Consider the following 25,803-nt stretch of genomic DNA (forward strand, 5'->3'; position numbering starts at 1 on the left):
CACACCTCAGATACAAGACATACAGCCACCATGAAGGTAACATGACAAAGGGCAAGCAAATAATTACAATATATAGTAGTGACTATGGGCATTACAAAGCTTTCTGCTTGTTACATGTTCACCAGTTCACAAGCGCTTTTCTAAGGATATATTCTCCAAAGACTCCAAAGCACATGTTGGCTGCCAATACATTCCTTACATCAGATTTTGTGCCAGTGGGAACATTTCTCTACAATCTGGAGGTTATTTTTAAGCTTAAGTCATACATCTAAACTATTAATAACTGCATAATTGCAGAGTTCTTTGGCAGAATTGTCCAGAACATAGGCCTAACCTTACTTTCCATCAGCATTACATGCTCGCCATATGGTGACACATTCTCTTTGATCTGGAAAGGAAAACTGCAAACAGCCGTGTCCTTGTATTATCTTCTATGTGTCGTTTAATGACTCTTCAGAACATTGTATGGGGGAGGGACAGTACACATGAGATAAGGGCACATTATAAAGCCTTATTACAACCATATGGAGTCTAAATACAACATCACTGTTACATTTTAGAATTATTCTACCCAGTCTCAAGTCCTAGTAAAGGGAATTTTACAGAAACTCCCATGGGGGAGGGGGGGGGGGCAGACAGATTGGAAAAATAAATAAATTGCTACCAGTTCCAACATCCCTACTTCCTCCCAGTTCATAGACATCTTCATCACAGCCGAGGGTGAGTAGTCACAGGATCCACGGTGTTTCAGCGAGTCAGATTTCATTCAATAATAAAAAAAAAAAAGTTTCTGGATCATGTCAGATAAAAGGTTCATCTGATGGAATTGGTAGTGAAGGGAAGATGAATGCGCTCTATTAACTTCAACAACTGGCGTCTGTACATTGTAAATGAGGAACAGGAACTGCTGCACACAGACATCCTCAAGCTATATAATGCACTCTAAGGACACAGTCTTATCCAGCTTATAACATGCAGGGCTGTAGGACATGGGAGCAGAATAGGATTATATTCCATATACAATATTACTTCAATACTCTTCTCTTCCCTGCAATGCTTTCCTCTTTCAGAATATGCCCTCTTGTGGTAAAAGGGTGAATAGCATGTGGAGAATTGCAAGTGTATCCCATAGAGATGAAACATAAGAGAATGTTAGGGAAAAATACCTTTATCAGGTCCTAAAAGCCTCTCACAACAGATAAACCAGCTCCCTACCTTGTACTGAAGAGACTTAATCCCATATAAACAGTGCTGTCTACAATTGGGAGTCTGTTCCTTCTGGAATAGAAATACTGGTTTGGATTTAACCCCACATCATATCATTAGGCTTCCTGAAAGTCATGTTTAATGGTAAGGGGGCTGCCTTACAAGGAAGCTAAAAGGCAATGTTTTCCTTACACCATTATGGAATACGTATTTTTCCTATTTCCCAGGGGTATATTACCCTGGACTGTATGAAAAGGGCGAGCTTCCCACAAGTTGTATAATTGTTTGCCATCTATATACGGTTCCAGAACCAAGCTGCTTGAGAAAGGCTACGTTCACACCATTGCTAAATTTGTTATGGTCTATTATAGAAGAGTGAACCAAAATAAAAAGGTGGCATTAATTATTACGGCGAATTTAACACAGGAAGTTACTTAGAGTATAAACTACAGATCTCAATGGAACACTAAAGGACACCCGTCATCAGGTCTGTGTCACTTGTCCTGTCACCTCTACCTGTTGGAGCAGCTCACAAGGATCCCATTCCAGCCTTTATCTAGTTATTTCATACATTATTCATTGTAAAATCATCTATTTTTTATCATGTAAATGAGGCTGGTCACATGGTCAGAGGCAGTGATGTCACCCCTGTTACCCCTCCCCTCTCCTTCCCCTGCTCATGTCTGTGTGTAATGTATAGTAAAGCATTGCTAGTGTGTGTGCTGCATCTGCTGACATGCTGCATCCTCCTAATATACAGGTGAGAGACACAGGCATGAGCTACACATGAATCTGATATGTTCTGCTGTAACATGGCTGCCTGGAGCTGCTGTATCTCTCCTAAACACACACACATGCACACACAGGCTACAGGGGGCGTGGCCACCAGCACCAGGAAGAACATCATTATACAGCCTCACACCATTATACAGGCTGTCAGTCATGCACTGGGGGTGTGGCTGTGCCTCCCACTCATGAATAAGGTGGACAGCTTGAATATGCTAATGCTTCATTGGACATTTCACAGGTCATTTGCATAGAGCTTTAGGACCTCATTGCTTAGGTTTACAGGCATGTAGAGGGACAATGAAGGGATAGAGGCAATGCTCTCTAATGGCAGTTTATGAAAATATATTTGGTTTAGGGGGTTATTTTGCATGACGGGTTCTCTTTAAAGAAAGGAAGATGGTGAGCTATTTGGTATCATAAACTTGAATGAAGTAGCCTTGTGTAGCAATAAGAGGTGTTTAACCTCTTAAAGACCTGGCCCTTTTTTGTTTTTTCACTTCCATTTCTAACTTCCCACCTTCAAAAATCTATAACTTTTTAGATTTTTTATGTAGAGAGCTCTGTGACGGCTTGTTTTCTACGTAACAAATTGCACTTCATAGTGACGGTATTCAATATTCCATGCTGTGTACTGGGAGAAAAATGGTGAAAAAATGAATTTTGCGCTTGGATTTTAATGTGTTTATGATTTTTACGGTTTATTTATATTTATATCAGTTCTAGGGAAAGGGGGTGATTTGAATTATTAGGTTTTTACTATTTACCCAAAGTTGTCCTACCATACTACACTGGGGATTTCCCACCTCATTTATTACAATGTGCAAATCGCACATTTTAATGAATGCATTAAAATGAGATAGTTGTGGCGACCAATTGCCGCTCCCCGATGATGTCTTGGGGAGCGAAGATCATCACCGATGCGCCGCCATCTTTATGAAGCCGATGGCAGCTTTGCGGTCGATGGGAAAACACAGGTGTTACCGGCTATGGAGAGGGCTCAGGCCGTGAGTCCTCTCCATGCACCCACACCGCCTGGCACTATTACGGTGCGCGTCGGGAAGGGGTTAAAGGAAATCTACCATCAAAACCGACCATGATAAACCAGGGACACTTACTCATAGATCGAGGCACAGTGACTGTGTTAATCTTCTTATATTTGTTATAGATGACGCGGATTGTCCCCAAGGTACCATGGAATCTGGGATATCCGGTTTCTGGTGATCTCATAATATTGAACGTTACGTCGGGATGCATGCTCAACCTGCCGAATCGTCGGCCCAGCAGAAAGGGGAAAACAATTATATTGGTACAGCCCATTTAAGTGTTCCAGGATTAAAGGGGGGCTTTTGCTGCTCGGGCCATGGAAACCACGCCCATGTTGATGAGCCCATACAGTAGATGGGACTGAGTGCTATCCATTGAAAATACATATGAAAAGGAGGGTGGTGTATACCCCCTCCTAAACCCCACTTGGTAGGCATAACAAAGAGTACAAGGAAAGTGGAGGACCAATATAAAACTTAGCTTTTAATGCAAAATATCCTTAAAAATGTTAAATACAAAAATAGATGTGTCAGTTACCAGTGTTCGTGAGGATGATGCCGTATAATGGGTGTAGGCACCGATGATGCAGAGTGGCACTCACAATTTTCTGGGTATATGTGTTTCTGCAGAGGTTATCCGCAATGGGATAACCTCTGCAGAAACACATATACCCAGAAAATTGTGAGTGCCACTCTGCATCATCGGTGCCTACACCCATTATACGGCATCATCCTCACGAACACTGGTAACTGACACATCTATTTTTGTATTTAACATTTTTAAGGATATTTTGCATTAAAAGCTAAGTTTTATATTGGTCCTCCACTTTCCTTGTACTCTTTGAGTGCTATCCATTGAAACAAAAACAACAGGTATGTGAATGAGAACTCGTTTTGTCAGGAATCAAGGGAGCATAAAAGGAGCTAAGATATATTACAGGCAGCAGTAAGGGAAAACAACAGATAACCTTCTTTTGGTAAGATGCACCTGTTTTTGTAGAATCAGTTGAAAAATCTGTAAACATTGGACTAAAATTGGACAAAAATAATACTAATAAACCCTGACATAATTTGCAAACCCCCCAAAAATAGTTTATTGTATATCTCAATATGAAGTGACATATATAAATACTATATAACCATTAAGGTACGACAATAAAAAGGTCACTTCATAATATAATCAGTATGGAACCTATATATAAGGAAATTGATAATAAATGTGCCATAAGTGTGAGTATTGGAGTATTTCAACATCCTGACAAGTGCAGATTAGAACATACATGCAGATGATTTGTAAAGTGCTGGTGCTTGTATATAACAGACAAAATTCATTAAATAATAAAAAGGCCTTATGTATAAAGTGCAAGTATAAAAAGAAGAATGGTGTTGAAGTACAAAAAAACAATACCAAGTGTGCACCCAATTGTGATGTACTAAAGAGTGTGTGATTTTAGATAATAGACATATGTAGTGCATATATACAAGAATAAATTACATGTTAGAGTGCATGTGATGACTCAAATGAAGATGATTATATATTAGAGTGCATGTGATAACTAAGACAAATAACTGGACCTCACGCATTTCATCTTGAGTACTAGTCCCATATGTCCCTTCATATAGAGATATACAATAAAATATTTTTGGGGGGTTTGCAAATTATGTCAGGGTTTATTATTATTATTTTTGTCCAATTTTAGTCCAATGTTTACAGTTTTTGCCACGGATTCTACAAAAACAGGTGCATCTTATCAAAAGTAGGTTATCTGTTGTTTTCCCTTACTGCTGCTCGGACCCAAGATGGCGGTTGGGTGCGCATCGCTTCGGTGCATGCGCGCGTCACGATGGTGGCGCCGGACTTCCGGTTCACGATGACACGCACTGTGTGCGCATTGTACGTCATCCGGAATCCGGTTCCGCCTAAGGACGTGCGCGTGGAGACCGCGGCAGTGCGCTGCTACACACACCTGCCGTCTATCCTGTCCTCAGGCACGCTGTACTCGGATTGTCCCCAAGGTACCATGGAATCTGGGATATCAGGTATATATGTTGGGCATCCACCACAGCACACCCCCTGGAGGAAGCGACGGCGAAACGTGCATCGGGGTGCTGTGGCGGTGGTCTTATCTTATTGGTTCAGACAATTTTGGCTACATGCAACACCCTGGTGGGTAATACCACTGGTTACAGCCAAATTGTATATACTGTTATGTGTTTGATACTTGGATAGTATTTATCATGTACTGTAATATTGTTGACCATCGCCACATCTTTTGTTTTGTGGTTTTTAATGTGTGTTTTTAACCCTGTTCTCTTGATGGCCAATAAATAAAGTTTGTGTATTGTTTATAATGAATTGAGTATTACGAAGTAGGATTTATTTTTGGATCCTATATGCTTCTAAAGGTATTGCATGCTTTTGATTAGTAATAGGAGTTGTTTATTAAGTATTGGGTTTTCTCTTTTTGGTATTTATTATAAGATATATTACAATATCGTTGTATTTTGTATTTCCTGAACAAGAAATAATAATGACTATTTGACCATAATGAAGTATAATAGTATACTTACACTGTGAGCCAAGGCACGGATATCGACATTGCCATGGATTGTCCCCAAACACATCACTTTGCCTCCATTTGTACGAATGTTGACATTGTGACCCTGAAATTAAAAGGTAAATAATAAGCATTAAAGGCAGTCACACAACTGGATGGCACCACACGTCAGAACTAGAGATCAGCAGACTAGAGATGGGTGCGTCCTGTGTGACACAGACATATTGCTGGATTGGCAGCCATGCAGCCAATTGACCAAAATTGACGCCCCTATATACTGGCCAATTTGATGGATTGGCTGCGCAGCTGCTAATCTAACAATTTGCCCGTGTTGTGCAGGCCGAATCTGAACCCTGGACCCGAAATAAAAAAAGCTATTACACTTATATCTAGTCAATACCAAAACAAGGGAGTGAATGAGAAACAGATTATTAAATTGTATTTAGCTCATATCCATTTTTGTGACAAAAATACCTTGTATCATATTTTTTAAATGTTTTAGACAGGGAAGAGGCTGTGCATCTTTCCCAATTTCCAGGTATAAACCAAGACAACAATTAGAAAGAGTACAGAAGACTCCACAGCATCACCTACTGTGATAAAAGTGTTCAGAGTCAGAAAAATTAATGGGGCACTGGCTCGTTGATAGCTGTATGGATGATCCCTACTGTTCCAGAAGTAAGAGTTCTACTTACAGAGACCATGCCAATTAAGGCCACCTTATAGGTGTGGAGTCTTCACTTGGGGATTCTGGGAAAATATGTTTTTCAGGATGGGAAAAGGAAAACCATGCCTATTTTGCCACCTTGTAAGGCAGCCCCTTCAACACCAAGCATAACTTTCAGGAAGCTTAACAACTGGGAAACTTTTCCATCCTGGAAAACTTATTTGCATATTTTCCCAGAATCCCCCAGTGGAGTGTCAATGACCAAGTCTCCATGCGCCTACAAGGTGGCCTTAACTGGCAAAGTCTCTGTAAGGGAAACTCTTACTGCCTGACCCTAGTCAAAATCCTCTCACTCAGCTAAACCAGTTCCCTACTCTGTACTGAAGAGACCCAACCACATTGAGTGTTTAGTTAGGTCAATTGAGCGAGCTGTGTGCTAGTATAGTGTTTTCATGGCACAGTTGAGGATTATACTCCTGTGTGCTGTCAACACTACGTGTGAATCTTAATTTATTGTATATGTCATGTATATGCTGTATGTCTGTTGAAATGTATGTAACTCTGACTTATGCTCATTCAATAAAGCTATGTACAGTTGGGAGTCTGTTCCTTCTGGAATAGATATACTGGTTTGATTTAAATCCTGGAACTTACTAGATTTCTTGAAAATCATGCTTGATATTAAAAAGGGAACCTGTCACCACATTTGCACACATACAGCCAGTGACAGGTTCCTATAAAGCCCTTTCTACGGACGCCTTTTTTTTTTTAATTAAAAATTGTTTCACTTACATCCACATAAATCACCTTTTATCTTATATTCCCTGGCATCAGAGGGGGCGTGTCTTGCTCGGTCAGCCCGTCTCATCTAATCCTCCCCATGCCTTATGCCTCCTTACTGGTCACAGTTCATGTCATGTGACCAGAGTGACATCATCTCGGGTACTATAGCCTCTTAGTAATAGCAAACTGTACCCCATGCTGGTATCTGCCCATGTCACAGCCTCCATGGACTTCTACTCCTCTGTTTTTTTTACTGTTAATTTATATTTATATGACTTTTAGGGAAAGGGGGACGATTTGAATTTTTAGGGTTTATTTTTAATGTAATTTTCTGTCAACCTTTTTTTTACTATTTTTCAGACCCCCTAGGCCAGTGGTGGCGAACCTATGGCACGCGTGCCAGAGAGGGCACGCAGAGCCCTCTCTGTGGGCACGCGCGCCTATCCCTCAATTACTGCGGCAGGACTTACAGCAAATGTATCCCACGGACGGAGTGATGCTGGGAAACTGAGCTTCCTGCCCAGGTTATTCTGCAGGTTTCTGTATGCTAGCGCTGCTCTCTGCTCACAGCTTACATGAGCTTCAGCAGGCAGCAGCACGGAGCTGGCCACAGAGGTCAGAGGTTGTGTGTGGGAGGAGTTACTGACGCTGGACACTCACACAGCGTCTCCTGCCTTATCTCTGCTCTCTTCCCACGTGCCATCAGCAAAGCACTGAAGATGTAGGACAGGAGTCTATGAGCTGAGCCGATCTGGTGGGTGAACTTTCCATTTAGCCTCCTGTATGACCTGACCCCATAAACAGCCCTGATGCTTATTTATTCATTGCTGGAGCCCAATCCATAGCAGACAGTACATAGCCCTGAACTACTGTACTTACTGACACAGGACTGTATTCTGCATGGTGGGAAAAGCAGCAGTTCTTTGTAATTTATATACATAGGACTGTTGTCTCTCTTATGAGTCCTAAATAAACTATGGAGCAATAGATTCCAGCAGGCCTGTGTAAAATACAGAGTTGCATGCTGCAAAAGCCATTTAGTAGCAGACTGCTGCATCTTATTGCACCATATTTTACACAGGACTTCTGTGGCTAGACAGCTTTCTTTCCTTACATAGAACTGCTGCCTCTTCCTCAGTGTTAAGCAGTCATTTGTAAAATGACACTTAACACAGGACTTTCTGCTTGACAAAAAAAAAAGAATCAGTCCTATGTAAGGAAAGAAAGTAGGCAGAATGCAGCAGTCCTGTGCATGGTAATAAATTCTGTCTGGTATCCCAGAATTTATGTAGTTATTTATTACTAGCAGGACTGCTGCAGATTTTCTAGCTATGTACTTTGACATAATTGGGGCGCATTCACATGTGCCGTTTGAATTGCATTCGGGAGCCCCAAAGTGAAGATCCAAAGATTGGTCATTGGCCAATTACTGCCATTATTCCGGTACTTTACTAGCAGTGATGTGCTGTGGTTAGCTGCAGCGGTAAACAGAGGATGTAATGCCAGATTATTTCCCTTTTATTGTACAAAAGCGTACAACCTTTTAAGCTGTGTTATTGTGTTTCTATACTTAAACCTATGTTTTCAGTATAAACTGCCTTATTGGCACTTTGCGATAAGTAGATAGGTTTTACGTTGCAGTTTGGGCACTCGTTCTCAAAAAGGTTCGCCATCACTGCCCTAGGCCCTAGGGTACTTTAATCGTAGGTTGTCTGATTGATCCTACCATATATGGGGATTTTCTTCCTCATTCATTGCAATGTGCAAATCAGACAAGCAAATCGTCCAGTTTGGACGTGTGTTCCCAATTGTCACTAAAATATAACTTTTAATAATTCCGAATTTAAAAAGTGAAAGTTGATAGTGTACAGCGGATAGAGGGTGAGGGTACAGTTCCAGCACACTCAGGTTAAAATTACAGTCAGATGAGTAGTTAGAGCCTTATTTTACTCAGTGTCAAGTAAGTCCTATGAGTGTTTTTTACCTTTCGTGTATTATTGATACTACAAGTTTGTATTTGACTTCTCACTATGATCTGATTAGTGAGAAGGACTCAGAGAGGAGAGGCCATTCACCCCTATCCCTGTTTGTAAACCTCCATAGGGTATGTATGGGGGTACATAAGTCCTCCCTATTTAAGGGCAGATTTCACCCATATACTGGGCTCATACTCTCGTGGTTCGTATAGTTCTGCCTCTCTTATCCCTATTTAGGAGTATTAGTGGATGTTTTATAGATTCTGTACTCCAATAAGTACTCTATAGGTTTTACACTCGATAGAATTCAGCTATGCTAGTAATCCTCTTTTTTGGCTCCACAACTCTACTGCTGAGCTAAAATCCTAACGGTATAGCCCCCCCGACATGTTTCACTGCATAGAGCAGCGTCCTCAGGGGTGCCGGGGCTATAATGCGGCACACCACGTGAATTCCCGTCCTTTATGACTTCCCATTCTGACGTAGTCAAGAAGGGCCCGTCTCTCCCATCCAATCAGAAAGCTAGGTTCCAATAGCCAATCGCGGCAGTGGGCTGTGTCTACTGTTATCCAATCCTCGTGAAGTCACCCTGTGACATCACCGATAGCGTCCCTTCCCTGCGCATGTCTGTTTTTCTTAGTACCTAGTATATTCGTTTCAGTGCGCCTGCGCAAAGGTACCACATCTAGGCCCCTGCGCATGTCTATTTTACTTAGACCCGATCTCGGTGAATCCTCTGCTCATGCGTGTCGACTTGATGTTCAGTACTCTTAATTCTTTGTCTCCGCGCATGCGCGCTGACTTAGTATTTCGTGCGTTCAATTCCTGTTGTGCGTTCAGTTCCTTCTCTTTGCGCATATGCGCTGACTTCATATTCAGTACGCTCGATTTCTTCTCTTCGCGCATGGTAAGGAACCTGTTTGAGGTTCGGCTGTTTTCCCATCTACTTAATAGGTGGGTCCGGGCAAGTAAGTGGATTCCAGTGGCTATGTATTTTTTGTCAATACTAGGTGGGACGGAATTATAACAGTATCAAGCGATGGAGTTATCTCTCCATCTTAGTGGGGATGAAGTCGTACCTAATGTTGGGATCTCTATGACTACAGATACTAAGTCGTATCTAATGATGGGATCTCTGTGACTACAGAGATATAACAATACCAGGTGACGGGATACTTGTGACTCATTTTTAGTTTTGTCCATTTATGGTGTCTCAGTTCTTTAATTGGCACCTTGACACAGTAAGTGGTGTGCTTCTTAAGCTGGACTATCCTTCATCCTACAATTCCTATTTATTATCATTTATAAATTCAAAACAAGATTCATTTACAGAAAAGCTGCATAATTAAATCCCTCGTTAAGGCCTTTAGGGCTCATCGTTCCTAGTTTGTAAATCCATTTTGCCTCCAATTGGAGGAGGTCTCGATCGAGGTCACCCCCTCTTATACCCGTCTTCAGATGATCAATGCCCCAGAAGCGAAGCTGCTCAAGGTCCCCATTGTGTGTCATCTTCATATGTTTTGAGAGGGTTGTGTCTTTTTTTGTTCTCACTGTACTAAGATGTGAGGAGACTCTCTTTCTTAACTCCTGTATTGTTTTTCCTATGTACATTTTTGGGCACCTACATTGTGCCACGTATATCACCCCTGTTGTTTTGCAGTTAATAAAGTGTCTAATCTGATAGTTTCGAGTATTGTCTGGATTAGAAAATTCTTTTTTTCTAGACATATATTTACAAAGGGAACAATCCCCACAGGGAAACGAACCAGTGGTTCGAGGTGGCAACCACGTTTGTGGGGTTAGACGTTTGTCCGCATAGTGGCTATGTACCAAGAGGTCTTTTAGGTTTTTTCCTCTTCTATATGTTATTGACGGGTGTTCTGTTAGAACGGATTGGATGTCATTATCGGCCCTCAAAAGTGGCCAGTATTTCCGAAAGATATCTGTTACTTCCTGTGAGTAGCCATCGAAGGTGCCTATGCATCTAATTGGTCCCCGTTGTTCCTGCTTCCTTTCATTTTTCAGTAGGGTTTCACGAACTGTCCCCTTCGCTCTCTGGTAGGCTCTATGTAGGGCCTTCTTAGGGTACCCTCTAGTTCGAAATCGTTCGTACAGTTCTCCACATTCCTTTTCGAACTCCAGATCTGATGAGCAATTCCTCCTCGCCCGGAGGTATTGCCCCACAGGAATGCCTCTTCTAAGGGGGGTTGGGTGCCAGCTTTTCCAGCTTAGCAAGTTATTGGTCGAGGTCTCTTTCCTATATATTGAGGTCTGTAGGGAGCCCTGTTCATCTATTCTGATGTTCAGGTCTAGAAAGCAGATGTGTTCCTGGTGTATTTCTGATGTAAAGTGCATTCCTATTAGGTTAGTGTTCAGGCAATCGACGAAGGTCTTAAAGGTGTCTCTGTCCCCCTCCCAGAGGATCAGGACGTCGTCGATATACCTTCCCCAAAGTGCTATGTGCTTGGTGAACTGTGCTAGTTCATCTGAGAAGACAATTGTGGCTTCCCACCACCCTAAAAAAATATTAGCGTACGTGGGTGCACAGATGGTCCCCATGGCGGTGCCCTTCACTTGATGGTAAAAGGCACCGCCAAAGAGAAAATAGTTGCGAGTAAGAAGAAACCTTAGTAAAGAAATCAAAAATACGTTGTGTTTCTTGAATTGTACAGCCTTAGTGTTCAGAAAATAAGTAACTGCCTCTAGACCTAGTGTGTGTTGAATACTACTATACAAGGCCTCGACATCCAAGCTTGCCAGGTAAGTATCTTTTGTCACTGTTATTCCCTGTAATTTGGTAATCACGTCTTTCGTGTCCCTAAGGTACGATGGTAAGGAGGTCACGAATGGCCGTAGTAGTTTGTCAATATACTTGCTTATCCCCTGGGTGAGACTGTTAACACCCGAGACAATAGGTCTCCCGGGTATTGGTTTGACCTGTTTGTGCACTTTTGGCAGTGCATAAAACGTTGGTATTGTGGGTTTTTTTGTGTAGAGATATTTAAACTCATCCTTTGAGATCATATTCTCCTCCAAAGCCCATGTTAGTAAGTCTGAGAGTTCTTGTACGAAATTACTTGTCGGATCTCGTTCCAATAGTCTGTAGGTGTCCCTGTCTGCCAGCAGTCTTTTGACCATATCCACATAGTCGCATTTATCCATCAGTACCGTGTTCCCCCCCTTATCCGAGGGTTTAAACACAACCTCTTCTAAGGAGGTTAATTCGTCTAGAGCTTTGCGCTCCTCATTATTCAAATTCGAGGCTATTCTTTTTTTATCTGGTTTAATTTTTTCCAGGTCATTCGTCACCATATTGACAAAGGCCTCAATAAGCGGGTATTGAGAGAAGAGCGGTGTGTTCTTGCTCTTTGGTTTTAAATTTGTTAATGGCGGGGTTATATCGGTAGGTGCTACCAGGTTTTCTTCTGCTAGTTCTGATAGAAGTTGTACTACTCTTTCATCATTAGTATTTGTCTCTTGTTGCGAGAGTTTGTGATGTTTATAAAGGGCTACTTTCCGGGCAAACAGGTTCAGGTCTTTTATCCAGCCAAATCTGTCAAAACTAGGTACAGGGGTAAATGATAGACCCTTCCGAAGTACCCTCAGTTGCATTTCGTTGAGTTCTAGCTTTGACAGATTGATCACAAGTTTGTCTGTTTGATTCTGCACGAAGACATCTGTATCTATTTCCCGTTGTATCCCCATCTTTCTCTGTCTCTTAGGGACATATTTTGGGTTGCCCCTAAAAAAGAGACCGCAGGGGGGAGTGTTTGTTGAGAGTTCCTGTTTGCTCCCGCTTGTATTGGGGTAGTGGTACTTATTAGGTACGGGGTAATGGTATTGTAGGTCCCTGGTCCCCCCGTGAGGTTTACATGTGACGTCACTGGGGCAGTGGTAGGGGCGCTCGTCAGTGTTGGTAACCCAGATGATTGTGAGGAGACAATTGAGGAGGATAGAGTATTCGGCTGTTCTATATTTAGCCATTGTCTTTGCTCCCTTTGTGGTTGATCTGTTTCTGTCTTTTTTTGAGGTTCACTTGGGAATTGTCTCTCTCCCTGGTGGGCTGGCTTCTTAAAGCGCTGTTGGTACGCTAGTTTCTTGTTTTTATTTTTACGTTTAATTCCGCTTCTATCTCCTACTATCGTTCTTTCCTCAGAGGAGCCCTAAAGGCCTTAACGAGGGATTTAATTATGCAGCTTTTCTGTAAATGAATCTTGTTTTGAATTTATAAATGATAATAAATAGGAATTGTAGGATGAAGGATAGTCCAGCTTAAGAAGCACACCACTTACTGTGTCAAGGTGCCAATTAAAGAACTGAGACACCATAAATGGACAAAACTAAAAATGAGTCACAAGTATCCCGTCACCTGGTATTGTTATATCTCTGTAGTCACAGAGATCCCATCATTAGATACGACTTAGTATCTGTAGTCATAGAGATCCCAACATTAGGTACGACTTCATCCCCACTAAGATGGAGAGATAACTCCATCGCTTGATACTGTTATAATTCCGTCCCCCCTAGTATTGACAAAAAATACATAGCCACTGGAATCCACTTACTTGCCCGGACCCACCTATTAAGTAGATGGGAAAACAGCCGAACCTCAAACAGGTTCCTTACCATGCGCGAAGAGAAGAAATCGAGCGTACTGAATATGAAGTCAGCGCATATGCGCGAAGAGAAGGAACTGAACGCACAACAGGAATTGAACGCACGAAATACTAAGTCAGCGCGCATGCGCGGAGACAAAGAATTAAGAGTACTGAACATCAAGTCGACACGCATGCGCAGAGGATTCACCGAGATCGGGTCTAAGTAAAATAGACATGCGCAGGGGCCTAGATGTGGTACCTTTGCGCAGGCGCACTGAAACGAATATACTAGGTACTAAGAAAAACAGACATGCGCAGGGAAGGGACGCTATCGGTGATGTCACAGGGTGACTTCACGAGGATTGGATAACAGTAGACACAGCCCACTGCCGCGATTGGCTATTGGAACCTAGCTTTCTGATTGGATGGGAGAGACGGGCCCTTCTTGACTACGTCAGAATGGGAAGTCATAAAGGACGGGAATTCACGTGGTGTGCCGCATTATAGCCCCGGCACCCCTGAGGACGCTGCTCTATGCAGTGAAACATGTCGGGGGGGCTATACCGTTAGGATTTTAGCTCAGCAGTAGAGTTGTGGAGCCAAAAAAGAGGATTACTAGCATAGCTGAATTCTATCGAGTGTAAAACCTATAGAGTACTTATTGGAGTACAGAATCTATAAAACATCCACTAATACTCCTAAATAGGGATAAGAGAGGCAGAACTATACGAACCACGAGAGTATGAGCCCAGTATATGGGTGAAATCTGCCCTTAAATAGGGAGGACTTATGTACCCCCATACATACCCCATGGAGGTTTACAAACAGGGATAGGGGTGAATGGCCTCTCCTCTCTGAGTCCTTCTCACTAATCAGATCATAGTGAGAAGTCAAATACAAACTTGTAGTATCAATAATACACGAAAGGTAAAAAACACTCATAGGACTTACTTGACACTGAGTAAAATAAGGCTCTAACTACTCATCTGACTGTAATTTTAACCCGAGTGTGCTGGAACTGTACCCTCACCCTCTATCCGCTGTACACTATCAACTTTCACTTTTTAAATTAGGAATTATTAAAAGTTATATTTTAGTGACAATTGGGAACACACGTCCAAACTGGACGATTTGCTTGTCTTATACAAAAACGTACCCTATGAACCCAGTCACAAAGTGGTCACAACTTCTAAACTCTATTTTTTGTATAAATGTGCAAATCACACATTGTAATATATAGGTTAAACCCAGGCAGCCTCGGGTCTTCGGAATCATGGCAACCAATCGCCGTCCCCTGATGATGTCACGGGGAGTGTCAATATTCACTATCACAGATCGGCAATCTCTTGAAGCCGCCGACAGCTTTGCCGGCAGGGATAGACGGGTTAACACCCGTGATCGGTGCAAGGTGTTATCAGTAAATGTTTGCTGAAATATGCAGCAAAGACCGGCTATGGAGAGCGCTCAGCCCGTGAGCCTTCTCCTAGCACCTGCAGCTGACGCGTGCCGTACTATTACGCCGCATGTCAGGAATGAGTTAAAAGGGCTGACTTACAAGGTAGCAAAAAAGGTATGGTTTTCCTTCTCCCATCCAGGAAAACATATTTGTATATTTTCCCTTCTGTTCCCCTTAGTTCTCATGTTTATTTGCTTAGAGTACAGCTGCTATCTGCTCCTGCATCTCCTCCACATACACAGTGCAGTTCACATGGTTAGCTAGCTGTCCTCAACCTTTCACACACATAAACACGCCATGGACTCCATCCTGGACAACATTTGATGTTTGTTTTCTTTCCAAAAATCTCCTGTGGTAGATAAAAGTTAGTCAAACATCATCTCTCAAAACCCTTTACAGTGGCTTCTTTACTCAGAAGTCTTTGAGAAGGCATCCAGCGCAGCCTTATTACAAGTAGTAGCAAATGGCAGATCACAAGTGTCACAGGACCAGCGCTGCTCACAGGAGTTTGGGCCCCCACAGAAAATGGCTAATACCAGACCAGTTTTGTTGATATATACACATACAATATGCACAACACACGAGAGGTGCAGTGACCAGTAAATACAATATTATATCACAGCAGGTTAGAAACAATGGTGGAGATTTCCCACCATTGCAATTATATTTGAGACTACGCCACATTCAGCCGCCAGTAGAATAGGTGGGCACGGGGTGTTCCTGCTATGCGCCTGCATAGTTTCAAAACCCTGTGAATGAACGTTTGCAGGTTTTTCAACAAAACTATGTGTACCTGGTATAGTTTTGCCAGGTGGCGCAGCAAATGAATGCATCACGAGGCCTAAGCCTCTTGATATGTCCGGTAAGATAGAGGTGGGCATGTTCTTTATCACACGCCACAGCTTGTGCAATATGAAAAGGCTGTACAATGATACTGCTGCTTACACAATTACAAGAAAATAGTACAAAAACTGAGCCACTCGTATACATTGAGCCGCTCATAAATAAACTGTTAATTATACAAGCAGACAAATAAACCTTGTCCAAGAGTCCATGCTAGTCAAGGACTTTATATCATTTTCCATATTCTTTGTACTATTTGAAAGGTTCCTGTCCCTGAGAGCCAAAATGTCGCTGGACACATGGTAAAAAAATAACCCAAACTTGTTTTTTGGAAGTCTTGTTGTGCTGCCATTTTCCTTTATTTGTATTCAGATGATCTTTTAGTCTCAGTTCTGGGTGTGCACCCGAGTCCAAGTATCAGTGCTGCTTCTTTTTCCCTTTTGTACTATTGCTATATATTATACTAGCCTCTGGGCATGTGTTTAATACTATTAATATACATTTAGGGGAAAGCAGAGGTCACACTAATATTTTTCAAGAAGGGTAATAATACTCCTCCCACAATTTTTGAGGAGTATTTTTAGACGCAGTGGATGATATTTTCAGGAATACAAAATAATAACTCCTAGGCGTATATACTGTTAATAGATGTCTATTTATACAAGAAACTGTTACAACACTGTTTTATATGCTTAAATAGCCAATTAAGACAATTCTAGTCATTTTAAGGTTGTTGTCACAGTCACACGGTGCGTTCTTGGACAGTTCTTGGTGCGTTTTTGAATGTGTACCATGCGTTTGGGTGGTCTGAATCCTGTATTAAGCATTTTCATAGCTGCTTACCCCTTAATGACTGCCCTATCAGCTTTTTAGGCGGTCATTAAGGGTACTTCTTCTGACGCGATGCATTTCTACGGCGGTGTATCAGATGAAGACTTCGGGACACCGAGTATCGGTGGTGCCGTTGTCGGGCTGTGAAGTTACAGCCCAGACCCAGCACTAACACTTGAGATCCCAGAAAAACTCTGATTCCAGGTGTAACCCCTTACACGCCGCAGTCAAGCATGTCCCCAGTGTATCGGACCCCCCCCCCCCCCAGTAAGCTTACCGGTGGATCCGATCCATTCTGCCACAGCCCCTTGGTCCAGCAAGTGCCCAGAAGCCAGCCACTCCTCCCTGCGCCGGGTTTCGCCTCCTGGTAGGACCCGGCTGTAAGTAACTGAGCAAGCGCAGCATGCTGAGTTACGTACAATGTACACTGCAATACAAGCGTTTTGCAGTGTAAGGGCTTGAACAAGCAATCGGATGAACACTTGTTCAAGCCCAAGAGTTGAATATGTAAAAAATGTAAAAAAATAAATCATTTTATAATAATTAAATAAAATAAAAGTCCCATAATCTTCCCAGTTACACATAAAATGCAAATTTAGTATATAAAACACAAAAAAAAAACTTACATATTTGGTATCACCGCGTCCGTATTAAACTGTACAATAAATGTAAATCAATATTAAACCCGCTCGGTGAAAAATGTAAAAAAATAAAATAAAAAAAAAAATAAAAAAAAACACAAAATACTTCCTTAAATATACAATATGCATCAAATCGAGTCTGGTCATTAGGTTGAAAACTAGTGTCGGTGATAAGGGGTTAAACTTCCACACAAAAAAAACAGATTCAAACCAGCCAAACACATGGTAAACATGCAAAAACGTTTAAAAACAGATCCCTCATGACAGCACCCTAAACATTTTTTTTTCCTTGAGAATTTTTAGCTTATTTATTTTTTGGAGGGTGAGGGGGGCATAACCTTTTAATTTATTTTACTTTTAATTTTTTTTAACATTTTTTTTTCCTTGCAGTTCTTGTATATAGATCACAGATAAGTGATGTTATGGTAACAGCAAATAGGATCACTGTCATGAGAGATCTGTATAAGGAAATGCAGAGAAGTTGCACAGAGCAACCTCCCTGCATGTCTATCACCCCCTCAGCGCTCAGCAATGATATTGGCCCCCTATCACAGTACAGGATCAGGCTGTGCATGTGGCAGTCCAATATTACCAATGGCTCTGTGAGCATGTGCGCAGCGTATCATGGGCACTGGCAGGGTTCCTTCCACCCGCGGATGTATAAGGTCATGTTACCAGGGAAAGACACCGGAGAGCAAGTGCATTGGGATGAATACAAATCGGCATAAAAACCAGCAAATCCATCAATATATCTACATTAGAGTCAAGTACATCAGATACACAACCAGATGCACAAAATGTATCCTGGTTGCAACTTGCTGATGACAAACAAAGGCAAGGAAGTGGACGATCTTTGGTCCCAACCCACGATGATGATTGTTTCATTGTGAATAATCCCCAGTGATTCACATTTAGGAGAAATGCTGAGCTCAGACAATGTTGAAGACGTCAGGGAGAGCATTAAAGAGGACCTGTCGAAAAATACCCCACCAAATATGTTCCCCCTAATCCCGTCCCCAGCCCCTTTATATTTATTAAATTTTTATTACAATTCGTGTGTGCAAACATCGTTTTAATCGATCCGACCTCTTACCAAATAAGAGGTCGGATCGTCGTACAGGTCCCCTAGCAGTCGGCCGTATACATGAGGGGGCTGGCCGACACACCCCCTTCATGCCCCTGTCAGTGAGGGACATGTAAGAATCGCCGGCAGCAACGCATGTATTGTGGCAATCGCTGCAGCCTGTATGCGATGCAGCGCCCTGACAGCGGCTGCAGAGGTGCTTATTCACAGTGCCGGCCGAACATTCAACCAGCGCTGTGAATAAGCCCCTCTCAAGTGCCACACCAAAATTTTGAGCCGGTCAGACACCTATTTCTGCATTTACGTTTGGAAACTTACCTCATCTTATAAAGATTTTAGTTTATGATTGAGTTTAGGATTTTATTTATTAAGTGTTCTAGGGAAGGGGGGGGGGATTTAATATTTACAATATTTTAATTCAATTTTTTACAGATTTTATTTAAGCCACCCATGGGTGGCTTAAATAAAATCTGTAAAAAATGAAGTTAAAATATTAATCCTAAGGGGGCTGATCACTTATACAATACATTTCAATCCAACTGCATTGCAGTATATACAGCTCATTTATTACAGTATTCCACCTGGAAGGTCGGGGAGCCTTGGGGTGTTGCCGTTTCGCACCAATATGGCAAATGCCTGTAAACTGCCATGGTGTCTCTTCTAGGCATGTCATGTGACCAAAGTGATGTCAGCTAAGGTCCTTTACCCAGTTACATTTGCAACGTCTATCCCATGTATGTATCTAATCACATGGCATGATTACAGTATCCTCCATAGATGACTTCTCCTCCCTCTGCCTCCATGGAGGCTGATGTGATTTCATGTGATCAGATACATACATAAGGCAGACTGTGGAAATGTAACAGGATCTTCACATGGCATGAAGTGGCCAGTAACAGAGCTCTCTCTCAGCATGTTCTGTAGCAATGAGACCTGTCAATCAGAAACAAGGAGGCACGCCAATGCAGTAACCACTGAATATGCAAAGCCTCATTGGACTGTGATATATACTCCCCTGATGTGAGTACAAGTTTACAAACACTTTTTTTTTTTTTACATTGCAGCCCTGGAAAGGAACCATTTGGGGATAAGGGCAATGCTTTTTAATAATAGTTTTTAAGTACCATCATCCCATTTAAGTAAACGGAACTGGGCTGTAATAGTAGGCACTGTCCCTTCCAAAAGCAAACCTGCAGCCCCTTGATAGATCGCTTGGCAGGGCGTACGGAGCCTCCCATAGATTAGACAACTAAAACTCAAAGGCTTTAAAATGAATACCTTGACAGACTGAAGAACACTGCTCCCTTTTTCAGTCTCTATTTGGCAATTGTCGCACTCAATTTTTTTGATGTTCACGTTGCCATGACCAATTGTTTTGATGTTCACATCTAAAATACACAAATAACAATATTTTTACAACTAAAGTCTATGCAGTTTGAGAAAAACAGCCGATCTTTGTGTATTATTCCCTATAGGGCAGAACTGTGACTGCAGTTAAAGAGGAACTGTCAGGGCAATTTGGGACATTAAACCACCGGTGGTTTAGTGTCCCAAAACGCCCTTTAGAAAGTCCCCAGGTGCCTGCTATTAAAATAAAAAACATTAATACTTACCTGGTTCCGGTCATCCATGTGCCTTTGCACAGGGAATCTGGCATACTACAACCTAGCTTCACTGTGAATGCGTCGTAGTTACAGCGCTTTTCACTAGTCCATAAGGACCTGTGCATATAGTTGAGTGTCCAAAATTGCCATAACAGGTTTTTTTTAAGTGACATTATCTTATAGTCTACTTTGTGCTTCATTACCGGCTTAAAGGAAATCTACCAGTACCTGTAAGGCCAATTACACTGAACATACCCACCTGAACTCCTGCTCATCTTGTCCCGGCACTTGTCTTCTCTAATATTGACAAACAGGGATCACCTGATAAAGACACTTATTAAAAGCAGCCTGGAGTCTTGCCTTATCTAGTCTTACCAGGTACTGGTAGATTTCCTATAGTAGATGCCAAACCTGAAGATTACAGCTGAGCTGAGAATCTATTGTGTGTAATATCCTCCCTTGTGGGCATCTTTTTGTACTTCCAGAAGCCACTTATACCTGCACTTGGGTGTATGTGGAAGTTGGGTATGATAGCAGTTAACTATCTATTTTCCCGGACTCCCTAATACACACAAGTGCAACTGGAGCTTATCACCCAAGAACAAAGGGACCTAGCAGCTGAATTCCAACTTGCCCAATCCTCATCACCACTAACTTCTGCCATCTGAGGAGCGTCAGGATGCCCCCACACTCAAATAATAAAAGATGTACATAAGTCTTTAGGCTTATTTCATACTTTAACCTGCATGTTTATCAACTCAAACCGATATGGTTAAGTGTGAAAATCCAACTCATATACATGAAATGTAGACTGTGTGTAAAGTATAAGTGACTAAACATCTTGTGCATCATACAGGATATCAGGCAATTGGGTAGCTACCCTTATTGTAGCACATCATTCTGACAAATTACAGGAGGAGAATATGAAGATATTATGCTATTATACAGGGAATCATACAGCAGCATTCATGTCCAGACATGGTCCATCTACATTCCCTAGTGGGTATGAGCCTGGATCCACAGCCCTTGGAGCCACAGTTAGTCCCTCTGGTTCACACTTTGAAGATAGGTTTGCCACCACTGCTATCGGCTATGGCACAGGATGTACAGCACAGAATTCACCAGACATAACTCAAGGACTCCTCCTGCAGTCCCAGGCAGCCCAGGACGTGCCCCACTCAGCACTACATTAAAACTACACATCCTTGGCTGATTGGGAATACAGCAGGAGTTCAGAGGTGTGGACAGAGCTGGATGAATGCTACAATAATAATCTTTCTTCCTACTGTACTGGCGTCCTTGGGGCGCTGATACGATTGCAATCTCTGACAGAGCAGAGAGAGAGAGAGAGATTACTATTTAAATTTCCATGTTGATTGATTGTTGATTGTCTCTAAGAGGCTCACCATCACAGCCCTATAGGAAGAAGAATACTACATGCAAATATACTATAAATGGTCTTCTCTCTAAATCAGGGGTCTCAAACTCGCGGCCCGCGGGCCAACTGCGGCCCGCGGGACAATATTTTGCGGCCCCCACCTGCATGGAGAGGGCAGGTCGCGCTGCATGGAGAGGGCTCACGGGCCGAGCCCTCTCCATAGCCGGTAAGTCTTTGCTGCATATTGCAGCAAAGGCTTACCGGTAACACCCGCGATCGGTGCTAGTACCGATCGCGGGTGTTTTCACAGCGATGGCTGCCGGCAAAGCTGTCGGCAGCCTCAAAAAGATAGCGGCGCATGGGCGCCGCCATCTTACCTGGGATCGCCGCTCCCCGTGACGTCATCGGGGGCGGCGATCCGTCTCCATGGTAGCCTCGGGTCTTCCGAAGACCCGAGGCTATTTCGTTTTAACCCCTTCATTACAATGTGCTGATAGCACATTGTAATGAATGAGGAGGAAAATCCCCATATATTGCCATACTGTAGTATGGCAGTATATGATAGGATCGATCAGACAACCTAGGGTTAAAGTACCCTAGGGAGTCTGAAAAATAGTATAAATAAAAATACAAAAAAGTTAAAAAAAAAAAATGATAATAAAAAAACCTAAAATTTCAAATCACCCCCCTTTCCCTAGAACTGACATAAATATAAATAAACAGTAAAAATCATAAACACATCAGGTATCGACGTGTCCGAAAATGCCCGATCTATCAAAATATGATAACGTTTTATCAATGCGTTTAACCCCGTAACGGAAAATAGCGCCCAAAGTCAAAAATGGCACTTTTTTGCCATTTTGAAAAATATAAAAAATCTATAAAAAGTGATCAAAAGGTCGTACAGTCCTAAAAATGATATCATTAAAAATATTATCAAATTTCGCAAAAAATGACACCACCCACAGCTCCGTACACCAAAGTATGAAAAAGTTATTAGCACCAGAAGTTGGCAAAATCAAAAAAATAATTTTTGTACAGGAGGTTTTAATTTTTGTAAAAAAAAATTATAAACCTATAACAAATTTGGTATCCCCTTAATCGTACCGACCCAAAGAATAAAGTAGACATGTCATTTGGGGCGCTCAGTGAAAGACGTAATATCCAAGCCCACAAGAAAATGGCGCAAATGCGTTTTTTTCATCATTTTCATTGCATTTGGAATTTTTTTCCCGCTTCCAAGTACATGGCATGGAATATTAAATACCATCACTATGAAGTGCAATTTGTTACGCAGAAAACAAGCCGTCACACAGCTCTTTATGTGTAAAAATAAAAAAGTTATAGATTTTTGAAGGTGGGGAGTGAAAAATGGACATGAAAAAACAGGAAAGGGCCCGTAACCGGTTAATCCCCTTCCCTCCGGTACTTGAAGAAGATGAAGTCGCCGCTCTGAATGCACTTGGTGCAGGTCAGAGCGGCGACTTCATCTTCTTCGATGGGAGGCAAGTACCGGGGGGGAGGGGGGGATGGAGTGTCCTGGGCTCAGTGCGGTAGGAGCTTGGGACCCCTCGGTGCACAGGACGCGTTCATAGAGAGAACACGTCTCCCAGCTCGAGGCTTTCCTTGCGCTGGGAGACGCCATGACATTTGAATCTGAATAATGATATTTTGTAAGCGCATTTTGTGTGGAAAACTTGATGCGGCCCAGCCTTACCCAGAATCTACCTCCAGCGGCCCCCAGGTAAATTGAGTTTGAGACCCCTGCTCTAAATCATGAAGGTAGGACTCCTGTAGGAATGAACATCACCTGCACAAATGATTGCTGCTACCCAGGGCACCTGTCAGCCCTGCGGGTACATATATATTAGATCATGACCTCTCCTCGGATGACCTACCGAAGCGCACCGGGGTGGTGACCTCCACACACGTCTGGGGGTCTATGTCCTGAGAAGTGATCAGCACCTGCCTGCTCTCCTCGTCGTACCGGACCTCAATGTTGTCCAGATCCAGTCCTCGGTGCACATTGCGGTCCACCCCACTCACCAGGACGAACACTCTGTCAGCGTCCGGGTACGTGAGCGGGTCCTGCGGTCTCACCCGCACATTACACGGCAGTTTCACTCTGAGACTGCTCAGCGGGTGCACGATCAGAGTCCACTGCTTCAGGGGCTTATTCTTAGACTCAGCTGCCCAGCTACCCCAGTACCGACAGGCAACTCTGCGTGTGCCAGCCGCCAAAGCCCACCATAAGCGGCCGCGACATACCAAGGGGACCATCATTGCCCTATATTAGCCATGCAGACACCACTCTCAGGTCTTTCTGCGTAGCCAGCACCCTGCAACCGGGAAATGTAGTTCCACACACCGAACCATACGTGATCTCTGCTGAGATGCAAACTACAACTCCCAGAATCCTCTACCTCCTAATGCTTGACGCGTTCTCTTCGTCTGTGTTTACTTGCTGTTGTAAATTACCTCTGCGCAGCAAAAGCATTGCGCATGACTGCAGTACCCAGCTGTGGCCAGATGGCGGCTCCATGGGTATGTTGGTGGAACCTTTACACAGAGTTCAATGTTCATAAACCCACACACATGAATAGGCAGGACAGCAGGACTTACAGCTGCAGTATGTGTATTTTTTCACGTATCCATAAGACATGTGATCAGTATTACATTCTACAGGCAGTCCCCGGGTTATGTAGGTTTGTTCTTAAGTTGAGTTTGTATGTAAGTCGGAACAGTATACTTTATTATTGTAACCCCAGTCAAAATTTTTTTGGTCTCTGTGACAATTGTATTTTAAAAATGTTGGGTTGTCATATGAACCAGGATTAACACTAAATCTTAATTACAGACACCTCTGATTACTGCTATAGCTGTTTATTGTAGCCTAGGGCTAAAGTACAGCAAATTACCAAAAGCCAGAGGTCCGTTTGTAACTTGGAGTCATATGTAAGTCAGGTGTTCTCCTTCACTTCCTATGTAGCCGCGCGCACGGTAAGCTATAAAGTTTAAAAAGTGTTTTAAACCGCAATACCGCGGTTTAAAACACTAACAAAAATAAGCTCCGGTAGTGCCATCTGAAACCTGCCACTTCAAGTGGTAGGTTTCCTTTAAGTAGGGGACTGCCTGTATATAACATCCAGGCACTACTATGTAATAGTGATTGTAATACAGAGGAGTTCTTTAGACCAGTAGCTGCTTGTAGCAGCAGCCTCTATCACATTCATCTCTCCTAAAAGGGCAGTACATGTCCTAAATGGTCAATATTAACCAACAGTGTGATCCGTGCTGTGCCGCTTTTTATTTTAAGCAGAATTCACACCCCCTAGTATTAAGAAATATAGTTTTGTATCATGTTAGCCAGTTGAAGAAATTCATGCTCTCACCCTTGCAGGCATAGAGAGAGTCATCCTGGGGATAGACATCAAGATTTACTATGCCGTGTAGTGAGATAGATTTTAAGAACAGAGGCTGAGGGTCCAGTGTGACTACAATGATGTGGCATTTTTTTGTAAGCAATAATTTAAGAACTACTTATATGTACAGTATGTATTAGGCCCACTCTAAGTTGCCAGATTGAGGTATGTTCTATATTTGTGTGGTCCATTTAGGAAACTGCTTTTATGTGTCTATGATAAATTATATATATGTTACTTAATCTGCTCCAGGGAACGTCATAGACCACGTTTTAAAGTTTTTACCCTGCGCTTTCCAGAATCCACTTATTACCCACCCTATACAGGAGCCATTGTCTGCTGCTGTGACAGTTGGAAGCTGAGCCGTGATTGGTTTCTGTTCTGCCACAGGTCATTAATATGAGCTCTGACCTGTGATTGGTTAGTGTAGGCAATGAGTAGAAGACAACTAATGTGTGGGGTAAGATACAGAAATAAGGAATTGTCTGAGGTAAAACTGTTACAGTTGCCCATGGAAGGCAATCAGAGATCAGCTGTAATTTTATAAACAGCTGTGCAAAAAGGAAACTTGAGCTCTGATTGGTTGCCATGGGCAACTACAGCAGTTCTGATATCAGACTCTACTGATAAATCCCCCCATAGACAAAGTGACAGAGACTGAAATGAGACTGCCACCGACAGACAGCCACTGAAATGAGACAGTCTATAGATACATATAAAATATTTTTTGTTAACCAATTCTATTTTGTTGTAGCTAAGAGCAGTTATTTACTATACTAGGCAACGCGGGGGGCTAGTTTCTGATAAATCTCCCCCTATCTCTGTATCCCTATTTATGTTACCTCACACATAAGCGTCTTATACTCATTGCCTATAGTAACCAATCAAAGCTCAGAGCTCATATTAATGACCTGTGGCAAAACA

General features: G+C 42.5%; 1 protein-coding gene across 1 annotated transcript in view; it reads right to left on the reverse strand.

Moving 5' to 3' along the window:
• Positions 1–23,827, reverse strand: part of FAM185A (family with sequence similarity 185 member A) — a 42,786-nt gene extending 18,959 nt beyond the window's left edge. The window contains exons 1-3 of the mRNA XM_072147227.1: positions 23,356–23,827; positions 19,754–19,863; positions 5,610–5,702 (exon numbers count right to left, since the gene is read on the reverse strand). Coding sequence (XP_072003328.1) covers positions 5,610–5,702; positions 19,754–19,863; positions 23,356–23,740 — 588 coding nt within the window. The 5' untranslated portion in view covers positions 23,741–23,827. The remainder of the gene's footprint in view (positions 1–5,609; positions 5,703–19,753; positions 19,864–23,355) is intronic.
• Between the last annotated feature and the right edge of the window lie 1,976 nt (positions 23,828–25,803).

The sequence above is a fragment of the Engystomops pustulosus genome, chromosome 4 (assembly GCF_040894005.1).
Source record: "Engystomops pustulosus chromosome 4, aEngPut4.maternal, whole genome shotgun sequence".
Taxonomy (NCBI): domain Eukaryota; kingdom Metazoa; phylum Chordata; class Amphibia; order Anura; family Leptodactylidae; genus Engystomops; species Engystomops pustulosus.